At 37.5% G+C, this 12053-nt stretch overlaps 2 protein-coding genes across 12 annotated transcripts in view; both read left to right on the top strand.

The window, feature by feature from the left end:
- Positions 1-12053, top strand: part of LOC6034957 (mucin-5AC) — a 66622-nt gene that overhangs the window by 26779 nt on the left and 27790 nt on the right. For 8 of the 11 annotated variants that reach the window (XM_038249923.1, XM_038249928.1, XM_038249926.1 and 5 more), the window contains 2 exons: positions 2810-2956; positions 6423-6675. In XM_038249923.1, the coding sequence (XP_038105851.1) occupies positions 2810-2956; positions 6423-6675 (400 nt within the window). The remainder of the gene's footprint in view (positions 1-2809; positions 2957-6422; positions 6676-12053) is intronic. The other 3 variants (XM_038249930.1, XM_038249929.1, XM_038249931.1) reach the window with 3 other exon arrangements.
- Positions 10515-11168, top strand: LOC6042591 (protein naked cuticle homolog). Its single transcript, XM_038249935.1, has 3 exons — positions 10515-10622; positions 10677-10972; positions 11033-11168. The coding sequence occupies exons 1-2, from the start codon at positions 10534-10536 to the stop codon at positions 10927-10929; spliced, it is 342 nt and encodes a 113-aa protein (XP_038105863.1). The 5' UTR covers positions 10515-10533; the 3' UTR covers positions 10930-10972; positions 11033-11168.

The raw sequence follows: 12053 nt of genomic DNA, 5'->3' as shown, positions 1-12053 counted from the left end.
GATCTCTTGCCGACACGACTCACATCCTGGCGTACAGATATGCTGGCAATTCTTGGTCAGCTGCTGCTTCAGCACGATATCCACGTTCTCGGACCAACCTCAATCGATCACAGACCGCGCACCAAGCTTTGCTGATCTTCGAAGTACTTTTTCTCCATCTGCAATACCTTCTACAGTATCAGATAATGGCTTGAGCGCTGCTTGATGTCACTTCCAAAAATATTCCTTGGCAAACTGCTTTTATTTCTTTCGCACTATTTGACTTTTGTAACGCGATGAATACCACCCTTAGAACGAGTAAGCCCACATCACACTAATACTACTGCAAGAGCGAAGCCGCCGTGATGAACTGTCAAACCCTTGACCAAGCGGCGTAGAAAACAAAAATCGCGAAAAACTGTCAAAATTCCCAAAAACTGCAGGAGATCTTCACTTTCCACGTGAAATCTGCACATTGTATAATCTGTTCACTACTTTTCACGCGATTTACTATAAAAACTACCGACTAAACAATTCAAATTCCGCGGACCGCACACCGCCAGCCTCTGCTCTCGATGACAGGGCTGCCAACTCTCCAAGCGTAAAACTAATATTTTTACATTTGAAACAAATGTTTAACTGTTTGTTTCATTTATTTGGTACCGTCATCAGGGGGTGAGTTACGAATTTCACCACTTTTTTATGACCCAATTTACCCATCAGACTCAATTTCAACCCTGATGACCTAACATTTTTAAACTATAGTTCACCTGAAAATATTTGGATGCAAACATACGCAATTTAAGGGGTTGCATACATGTGGAAAATCCCAAAATTTTCCATTAAGGAAATTATTTAAATCTACTAAAAGATGATTTTCAATCACTCCTGAAAGGTAAAATGAGTAATAGACGATTTAAGCTCAAAATTTTGCCATGCGCAAAGCGGCCTGTCAAACTTTCTGAGCGTTTTTCTCGAAACTCCGAGTTGATTTACGGGAGCCACAATATCACGAGATGAGATGGACAAAATTGGCTGAAATTTGAGGTGAATACTCTCAAGATATATCTCGTGTGCACGACGAAGCGCAATTTTGAAATTAAAAAAAAATACAGTAACCAAAACATTTTGAAAATTGGCCTTCGTCATGCACACGAGACCACTTGAACGAGTCTTCACCAAAATTTTGAGCCGATTTGGTCTAAGCAGTGTTGAGATATCGTGGCATCCGTTTTTTGAAACTGCTGACTTAAAATAGCTATATTTCGGCAATGATACAACAAAATCGACGTCGTCGTGCTATCTTGTCGCACCCGCCATTTTGACGTTCCGAGAAAAACGCGTTTTAATGTTTGACATTGAATATTCAAAAACGAGAGCACGCAATGTAAACAATAACAATCACGTTTTGTTTGGCTCACCATTCTGTGCATTGTCCCAAAGTTTGGTTGAAGTTGGTTGCTGGAGTCCCGAGTTATAATTACAAATGTTTACGTTAGTCTAGCTTGCACGTGCGACAAACGCATCCTGACTTTCCTGGCCTGAAATCCCTTTGGCCTTTTGTCGCACTTACATCAACTTTCATGGAGTGACAAGATAGCACGACAAGATTGAAACTACTTTCATATGTAAAGTGACAAAAATGCACGAAGTTTTTTCGGCTTTTGTTGAATATCTCAGGATTGAAATCGAATTTCGGGGATCTGTGAAGGTCAAAAGGTGAGGCATTGTGAGCTGCACAAAATGGCGTTCTTTACTCAATTTAGCCCAAAATGCACGTACGACAAGTTAGCACGATGGCGACGAAATGTCTTCAAATTTGATTTGGTAATAGATGAAAATGTATATTGTAATGCCCTGAAAACAGATTTATTTATTTTTTAAATGTGTGCTCATATCAACCTTGGACATTTTAGACGATTTACATGTATGTAACCCCTTAAAACAAATCAAAAATAATGTTTTCTCGTTGACACTTTTTATGTTTGTACTCCATAGGTTTGACAAAGTAAAATTCAAAAGTGACCCCTTTCTTTTGACAACAGTTGTTGTCAAACCATCGGGGTTTCAGTGTAATGCTAATCGATAAAGCTACCTGAATCATGAAAAAAATAATTCATGTTTTTTTCGATTTCCATTCAAAATTGTCCCGAGGAGTTCACTTCAACTAAAGGGAAGTTTATTTTTATTTCATGTTGGGACAATGATTCATATGGTGTAACGAAAATGATAGGTGAAATTGGTTTGTTGGTCATGTATGACAATTCAGGCCTGATAGGTATACATAAGCAAGTTTTTTTTAATATTTTGCAAGTTTGTATAAACTTGTTTCACTCTGACAAAACTTAAATTTACCAAAATCATGATTATTTCGATTAAAAAAATATTTTGAGTTCGAAATCGGATGTCAAAGCATTCAAACTATTTTTTCAATTATCTTTTGAAGAATTATGAAATGTCATATTGACAGACACATTTTTTACAAAATTTTCATTTTTTGCTGCTCATCAATTCTATTGACATAAAAAGCATGCAAACAGACAGAAAATGCTATCATACAGCACACAAGTACACTCCTACACCCTTAAACTGCCTATCTAGAATCTGCGAAACTTTATAGCTGTCATTGGAATTTCCGTTGGTCATGTTTATTTATTGTTAATGATTTCCTGTTTATTATAAATATCCATTTTACGACAGGAAGTCGATAGTTAACCCCTGCCTAATTGGATTTCCTCTTTCGATAGCCAGATAAAAAAAGTAAAAGAAGATTTCCTCTGCGAGTGTCGTAACTTCACGAAGAAAAGCAATGTATTCATTTTAATTGCAGTCTGAAGAGCGTGGAACACCTTCCCGTCGCAGTAAATCGGAAGGACCGCCAGGTGTCGCTAACGGACGGCTTCCGACCGGAACCGGAATCGCTAACGGAACGCACGAGCCGGTCTCGGTCGAGGGCGGCGGCAGAGTGCAGCAACAGGTAACGTTTACGGACCGACCCTTTCCCAACAGATTCAGAGCAAATAAATGTGCGAGTTATCATTTTTTTTTGGTTAAGTCAATGTCGTTGCGCAAAACACCTGGGAAAATACACACACACACCGACACTAAACACTCACACCACCAGATCTAATGTGATGTTTTGAGGTACCTGCCTCGCGTGCGAGAGTGTTGCCGATTTGTACAATGATTGATGTTTGAGTGATGGTGAATAGCTCACACCAAAACTACACTAACACTTACACTGTACACTTTATATGTTGCTTTTGATTTAACTCACTGCTTTAGATGTTATAAGCTCGATAAAGGAAACAAATATAAGAATCAACATTAATTCACAATATTGAGTATTTTGTTTCAATCAGTTTTTATTCAAGATTATTTTCTAATTTTTGTTTTACTATCCTTTTCAGTTTAAATTCAGTTTAAACATCTTAATATAATAAAAGACTCGTATAAATAATTGGTACTTGAAAAAAAAAAAGTTTTATGATGGAAACTAAAATGTATTCAAATCGCCGTGATCATAATATCTTGTCGTATGTCATTTTTTAACATTCCGAAAAAACGCGTTCATATGTTTGACACTTAACAAACAAAAACTAAAGCAGAGCTTAAATTCCCTTTGGGATGTTGCCGCATTTGCAATGAGTTTCAAGATAACACGATCTGATCGAAAATACATTTTATATGTAGAATGGTAACAGTGCACTAGGCTTTTAAGTTTTTGTTGAATAACAAAACAATGACTTAAACAAAAATCGCTAAAATTTTCCCATAATTCTAACCAGATTAAGCACAGTTAAAAAACCGATTTAATATCACCAGAGGTCAAATAGAGCCTTTCTTGCAAAATGATGAATCTCCGAAAAATATATTGGTGCAATTAATTTTACAGAAACATAATAATACCACCCAGTGAGAAATTGGAGGGCCTCGTGGCGTGGTGGTTAGCGGCTTCGGCTGCCGATCCCTATGTTGCTGTGGGGCGCGGGTTCGATTCCCGCCTTATCCTCCTGGGATTCTATCGGATGGGGAAGTAAAACGTCGGTCCATTTGCGTAAAAGAGGTTTTGAGTGACTCACCACACATAACCTTCGGACGCCTAGAAATGAGCTGAAACTTGCAACAGAGCCCACAAAAGACCCGGGGGTCGTTAAAGTGGATTGCTTTGCTTTTTTGAGAAATTGACCTGAAGCTTCGAATCTTTTTAGACTAAACCTCGAATGCATTTTTTTAATTGAAGAAGAACATTCTGTGTCGCAAGATAATTATATTTGACTAAGAAAAACTTATTGGATTGACATTATTAGAAAAAAAAAATAAGTCTTTAATGTTAGCCTATGATTAACTTAAAAAAATATGTATCGATATTGCACTTTGTCGATCTATTATTAGAAGCCAGAAAGAACACTTTCACGCGCAGCGTAAAACGCACAAGCGTAAATGTGCTGGCGTTTATGCTACGATTTGACGACTTGTCGATCTTTCGAGCGAGAACGAGCCGGGACTTCGAATTTTATGTTCATTATATGATGAAATATTTTTTATTTATCTCTTTATATTTGTAAAAGTCTGGTTATTACATTTATGAATATTAATAATTTAAAAAATCGAAAAAATATATTAAACTATTCAGACTTTAGTCCCGGTTTTCCCCAGTTGGCCAAAGCAGCATAAAAAACCAAAAAAATATATATTTTTGATTTGTTTTAAGAAAATGCAAAAAAACTTATTACAGAAAATTTATTAAATCCACTTGAAAGATGATTACTCCTGAAAGTTTCATGAAGATATTTCTATTTAAACTGAGTAAGAGACGATTTAAGCACAAAATTTTGCCATGCGCAAATCAAACTGTCAAACTTTGTGAACATTTTTTTCTCAAGATAGGATGGACCAAATTGGCTGAAATTGGGGAGAAGACTCACAAGACCTCCCGTGTGCATGACGATGCCCAATTTTTGAATTTTACGTATTTGAAAAATGCAAGAATCAAAAGCTCTCTAGCTTTTATATGAAAATCATGAAATTATTTTTATCTCATTTCAAAATAAACTTTTTTGAATATTGGCATTCGTCAGGCACACAGAACCAGTTTAACGAGTGTTCACCAAAATTATGAGCCGATTTGGTCAAAGCAGTGTTGAGATATCGTGGCACCCATTTTTTTAAACTGTCAACTTCAAATTGTTATATCTCGGCAATGGTACAACCAAAAGTTTTCAAATTTATTTTGTTGATAGATGAAAATATATATTTTAATGACTTGAAAATTGATTTAAAAAAGTTTAAATGTGTTCTCATCCCAACCTCTGACATTTATGCCGAATTACATTTATGTATCCCTTTAAGCTATTTAAAAGCTGTCGTCTATGTTTAGATTGATGTGTAGATTATCACCAATTAATAAAATTGAGCTGATTCTATGATTTTAAGCTTGAAAACATAACAAACATAATGAAAATATAGATTGTATGACTGTTTAAAAAAAAACGGGATCCCGGGAATTCCCGGGATTTCAAAAATATTTTTCCTGTTTCCCGGGAAATTTAAAACCAATTTATAACCCAAGTTTTGGGGATGTTATTATTTTTTTCTTCTCATCGGTAAGGTCATAATTTTTCGATAACAAAATGAGATATTTTAACAAAATTTGTTACAGATATGACCTCCGTTTTTTTGTACAAAGGTCAAATGGAAACTTTATTTTCTAATTTGATGGATCTCTAGAAAGTGAATATCCAATAACCGGAAGAGTGGGAAGGATAAACTTTTATTTCAAATATTTAAATTTAAAATGAAATTTATTTGACTCAATTTCCACATTTTAAGTGACAAGTTGCACAGAGTTTTAAAGAATTTCGTTGTATAGAAAAGGATTGATATCAAGTTTGGTGCATGTATGAAGGTCAATATGAGGGACAATGGGCAACGCAAAATGGCGTCCTTAACTCAATCCAAGCAGCAAACTTGTTTCAAAACAGTCCTAATAACTGCTGTTTGTCAATTTTCAGCCAAATTGCTATGCAAATTATCCTTCATGTGTTTGCACAATTTTGCTGATGTTTAACCGTATAAATAAACACCATTTCTATGATAGGGTTAATATCTAGAGTTTTTTTTTGAAAAAAGGTCCTATAAACAAATGAAAGACAATAGCTTATAGGACCTTTAAAACAAAAACTCTAGATACGTTCCTTGAAGTATTTCGAAACAACTTAACTTATCACATAAATATCAGCTAATCGAATCTTGGTTTATTGACATTTAATTCCAAATTTCATCATTTCTATAAATTTTATATTTTGATAGCCACACCGTTTAACATTATGTAACGTTCCCCAGAGTTAACATCATCGAAATGACTAATTAACATTTTAATTGTATTACTTTTATTCTTTTCCTCTATTTTCATCAAAAATCAACAACAACTCCGATACCAGGCGGGTGAGTCAAGTGGCCTATTCAAAAAAACTATTAGCAAATTGAGCACAGAGTATCGCCTGCAGTTCGTGTGGCCCCACGTGCGCAGGGCGATCAAGGGGGCCGCCCCGGATGGCGAGGATTCGGCGGCGCCACACGAGCCGCCACCCCGCAAGTCCCTCTCGATGGGTGCGATCAAAGCCGCTCAGGCGGCCGCCACTAGCAGCCACGTGCCCACCGTGCACAAAAAACGAACCACGAACGAGCGAGAAGGTGCGCGCAGACACACTTCCTTCTTCCAAAAACCAAACTAAATTCAAAAACCAAAAAAGTTCCAATTTCATTAACTTAACCAAGCCAACCCCTACCACCCCTTCGACTGGCTCCACCTTCTCTCAGTTTCTGCTAGACAGGACACACATACACATGCATCTCATTTCCGAACTTCATCCCCGCCAACGTAAAATTTGTGTCTAACTTCGTATTTTAGCTCCAAACTTAGGAAATGTGTCCTTTATCACTCCTCCGTCCAAGGCATCTCGTACTTACACGAACGACCAAGGCGGAAAAAAAGTTGGAACGCTAACTTCAACTCGCTGGTTCTCAGCCAAAACTCAACCAATCTGGATGATTCCTTTTTCCAGAGATTTGTACGGATCTCCAGATGAGCCTAGAACTTTGCAGATCTCGATTTGATCAATCCTCTAATTACTACGACTAAATTAGTCGGAGCAACTTTTTTTCCGCGTGTATTTCCGAAAAGCGACTCAAGCGGGAACATTTTTGCTACGCTGCAAAAATACAATAACTTTGCTAAAATGTTAGCAAAACCCATAAAATTATATATCAAAATTTCCGTTATGATCTCAGGATTATGATGAGCTTCTCAAATTTCCATTATTTTCTCAAAAAAAAAATCACAAAACTACGTAAAACAACAGAAAAAATAAAAATGCCTCATTTTATGACTAGAACTTTATGGCAAAATCATTGATCTCATTGATTTTTTTATAAAAATGTTTCAAGTGATCTAAATTATATGTTTCAGATTCATTCTGGGTGTGTTTCTTCCTAAATGCTAAAATTTTTTACCAAAACTACGTAAAATACAGAAAATTTTAAACATTCCTTTAGAACTTTATTTGTTTCATGGTAAAATCATTGATTTATTTTATGAAAACGTTTCAAATGATCTAAATTATAAGTTTCCGAATCATTCTGAGTGTGTTTCTTACTGAATACTACAAAATTTTACCAAAACTACGTAAAATACAGAAAAGTTGATACTTTCATTTAGAACTTTATTTGCTTCATGGTAAAATCATTGATTTATTTTATGAAAATGTTTCAAATGATATAAATTACAAGTTTCCGAATTATTCTGAGTGTGATTCTTACTGAATACTACAAAATTTTACCAAAACTACGTAAAATACAGAAAATTTGATACTTTCCTTTAGAACTTTATTTGCTTCATGGTAAAATCATTGATTTAGTTTATGAAAATGTTTCAAATGATCTAAATTATAAATTTCCGAATCATTCTGAGTGTGTTTCTTCCTGAATACTACAAAATTTTACCAAAACTACGTAAAATACAGAAAAGTTGATACTTTCCTGTAGAACTTTATTTTCTTCATGGTAAAATCATTGATTTATTTTATGAAAATGTTTCAAATGATCTAAATTATAAGTTTCTGAATTATTCTGAGTGTGTTTCTTCCTGAATACTACAAAATTTTACCAAAACTACGTAAAATACAGAAAATGTTATGCTTTCCTGTAGAACTTTATATGCTTTATGGTTAAATAATTGATTTATTTTATGTTTTATTTAATATGATCTAAATTATAAGATTTCAAATCATTCTGAGTGTGTTTCTTCCTGAATACTACAAAATTTTACCAAAACTACGTAAAATACAGAAAATGTTATGCTTTCCTTTAGAACTTTATTTGCTTCATGGTGAAATCATTGATTTAGTTTATGAAAATGTTTCGAATGATCTAAATTATAAGTTCCTGAATCATTATGTGTGTGTTTCTTCCTAAATACTAAAAAAATGACCAAAACTACGTAAAATACAGAAAATTTGATACTGTCCTTTAGAACTTTATTTGCTTCATGGAAAAATAATTGATTTATTTCATGATGTTTTTTCAAATGATCTATATTATAAGTTGCAGAACCATTCTCAGTGCGTTTCTTCCTTTATACTAAAAATAAATTACCAAAACTTCGTAAAATACAGAAAATTTTATAATATTTATAATTTTATGTTGGTATTAGAATGTAGAGCATTGTTTTGGAAGCTTATTGTATGGGAGCACTTCTCTACAGAATCGGTATTTTTTCTTTAATTTATTTTTTTGTATTTTTTAATCCGGCTGAAACTATTTTGGTGTCTTCGGTATGCCCAAAGAAGCCATTTTGCATCATTATTTCGTTCATTTAATTTTCCATACAAATTTGTCAGCTGTTCATACAAAAATGATATGTGAAAATTCAAAAATCTGTATCTTTTGAAGGAATTTTTTGATCGGTTTGGTGTCTTCGCAAAGTTGTAGGTATGGATAAGGACTAATAATACACGGTAAAAAAATGGTGATGCAAAAAACACCATTTTAATTTTTTTTATTTTCTGATATGTTTTAGAGGACATCAAATTCCAACTTTTCATAAATTTCCAGAATGGGCAAAAAATCTTTGACCAAGTTATGATTTTTTGAATCAATACAGATTTTTTCAAATAATCTAAATATTGTTCGCATAAAATTTTCAACTTCATTTTTCGATGTAATATCGAATTTGCAATCAAAAAGAGCTTCTGTGATTTTTTTTTATAAAGTGCACCGTTTTCAAGTCAAGCCATTTTTAGGTAACTTTTTTGAAAAAAATCGCAGTTATTCAATTTTAAAATTAGTGCCCATGTTTGCCCACCTTTGAAAAAAATATTTTTGAAAAGCTGAAAATATTTTTAAAAGGGCCAAACATTCAATATTACGCCCTTTTGAAATATTAGTCTTGATTTTAAGTTTTTGAAAATATTTTTTTTGAAAAGATCGGAAAATTTCACAATTGTTTCATACTTCAACATTGTTAATCGGACCATTTGTTGCTGAGAAATCGACACTAGAAAATGGTGGGTTGTTTGGGTGAGACTTAGAAAACATCAATTTTCCTGTGTTTCAACCTTTGAATGGCAATATCTCAACAACTAAGGGTCGTATCCGAGGGGTGAGACACACCTAATCAATTATAGTAACGCTAATCAACTAGCGTTGATTTTTGTCAATTAGCTAATTGATTAGCGCTGATTTGGCAGATCATTCCCACCGTGAATTGAATAATCTTGTCATGTTGATAGAGGTTATTTTGACAGCAGCAAAGTGGCAGCAAACGTGTTTTGTTTCAAATTGGTGAAAATCAGTTTTCAATCATCAGATTCTGTCCAAGTTCCCCGCGGAATGTCCCCTTCGCCAAATGTGACCGTCCTACAGTTCGCTAAGTAACTACCCGAGCTGCAGGTGGACCCGGGCGCGTCCGTCATTTCAAAAACCGGAAATGCGGCCAGATGGCCGGATGCAGGATAAACCGGTCGTTATGTTCGTTAGGTTGGTGAAAGCGATAATGGAAACATTCTGCTCGGACTTATTCCGCCCATTTCTACCGGATGTCCAGCGCAAGCACCCTGCCTCTTCCACAAGCGGTTCCCAGCAAGGCCCTTCAATAAGGACTCCGACTCAGAGATTGTTGACATTCTTGAGGACGAGGGTGCCGTGATGTCCCCCAACGTTTCACAACAATCTCAATGGAATGAGCAAACATCTGAAGAACGATCACATCTACGAGAGCATCAGAAATCTGAAGTGCTGCAACCTGCAGGCAGCAGCCAAGAGCAATCTCCAAAGCCCAGCCATGACGATTGCGCTGAACAACTCTGCCACCTCGACGACTCTGATCTGCCAGGACAGTACGCTGGAACGTTGCTTGTTGGACGAGACGCTTCCACTAGGGGGCGACCTTGGTCATTCCGGCGGCAACCTCGGCCATCAGTCGAGTGAAACTCAAGGTACATAGTTCACAAGTAACGCTCCTCGTTCCTCAAAAACTGCTATGAGAACTTGATCATGGACAAGGAGGAGTGCCGGAAGAGTTCACTCTGCCGCCGGGAGCTGATCGAGATCATCCGGGATAGCAAGGTGAAGAACAGTCTTAGGTAGGTTTCGAGACCCTGTGGAACCTCTCCTTGTAACGCTTCTCCCCAATATAGGAAACTCCTGGAAAATTCACCAAAGCATCGCCACCGGTCGCACACGATTTCGGCCTGCGTCAACGGAGATCAAGAGCAGCAGTGCACCATGATCGGTGCCGACCAAACGCATGTGGTTGCCGCCCACAACGAGACTAACCTGTGCGGTTACGATTCCTATCTGCACCAGACGATCTGTGCGGCGGTTGCTTCGGCAAAGCATGCGACCTTGCATGGTGGAGTTCTCGGTGGAGCATTGACGGCCCTGCCGTAACGACTGGCGGGATTCTGCAGCAACACGACGCACACACACAGAGGTACGATGCATAACGCGCATTTCAAGCTGAAATATACTCATTTGAACAATTCGTTTTCAGGAAGGAACAACGCCTCGCAGTCACCAACCGGACCCAGCAATACCCGAATCTGTGCTCGACCAGCAATATCCGAATCTGTCAGCTGGCGGAAGAGATGGTCGAACGGGAAGGCCCCCGGAAGGCTGCCGCCCTCAAGCTTAAGCGATCCAAAAGCAAAGAGGAGATCATCCCGAGAACAGCTAAACTCGACAACGTGCTGGCCGCAGATCTCCTACTGGATATCCTCAAAATCACAGAAGACATCGCCGATCTAATGCCTCATCAGCTCGGCGACCAAAAAGAACATCCGGATGCACCACACGACCGCACTGCCAACGGCAGCCTCCGAGAGGCCGTCACCCACATCCGGGACATATTCGCCTACGACAACAGTCGTTACCAAGACGAGGACTCTGGTGATCGTGCGATGTAGTCCAACTTTGCGCAGGTTCATCGCGAAAAGTACAGCAAGAGTCAGCAAGAACAAGAAGATCCGACCTGGAAGACATGCGGCTGGTAGAAGAGGAGAAGCGGCTGAAGGCGCTGGCGAAGAAGAAAGCTGTTTCGAAAGGGAGCAGGGAGGGAAGGATTAAGATTAGTTTTTTCCTTTTTTTTGGAATTTATTTTGTTGCGGTATATTTATTAGCACAGGCAAGCTGGCAATCTTTCACCAGTTTTTAGACTAGCTGCTTCAACTCGTGACTTCCCCGGCGGATATCCTTTGCAGGCCCGTCCAAGTTTAAATATAGAATCTTAACGAAGGGGGAGCGGCCGTTCAACCGTCCCCGTTTTATCAACGATTCCTTGCACTACTCGTACTCGTGCTCCAACTATCCGAATCCGTTCACTTTCGCAGCTGATGAACTAATATTAGACGAAGTCGTTCGCTTGTTAAGCAATGGAAAATCGCTAGCGGAGAGGTCGACCACCGGCGACGTTGCCCCGGAACTAATAGCCTGTTCTACAACAGCGTTGTTTCCGCCAGTGACTCGCTATTCACTAGCCGCACTTGGTCTTCTGCGACTTGCTTCATGATTGATGA

The sequence above is a fragment of the Culex quinquefasciatus genome, chromosome 1 (genome assembly GCF_015732765.1).
Source record: "Culex quinquefasciatus strain JHB chromosome 1, VPISU_Cqui_1.0_pri_paternal, whole genome shotgun sequence".
Classification (NCBI taxonomy): domain Eukaryota; kingdom Metazoa; phylum Arthropoda; class Insecta; order Diptera; family Culicidae; genus Culex; species Culex quinquefasciatus.
This window is presented reverse-complemented; position numbering and strand designations above follow the sequence as displayed.

Excerpts from the sequence above, each read along its gene's own strand:
- LOC6042591 (XM_038249935.1), top strand. The coding sequence starts at position 10,534 with ATGGACAAGGAGGAGTGCCGGAAGAGTTCACTCTGCCGCCGGGAGCTG. Across the intron at positions 10,623-10,676 it reads AAGGTGAAGAACAGTCTTAG|GAAACTCCTGGAAAATTCAC; the intron begins GTAGGTTTCGAG and ends TCCCCAATATAG.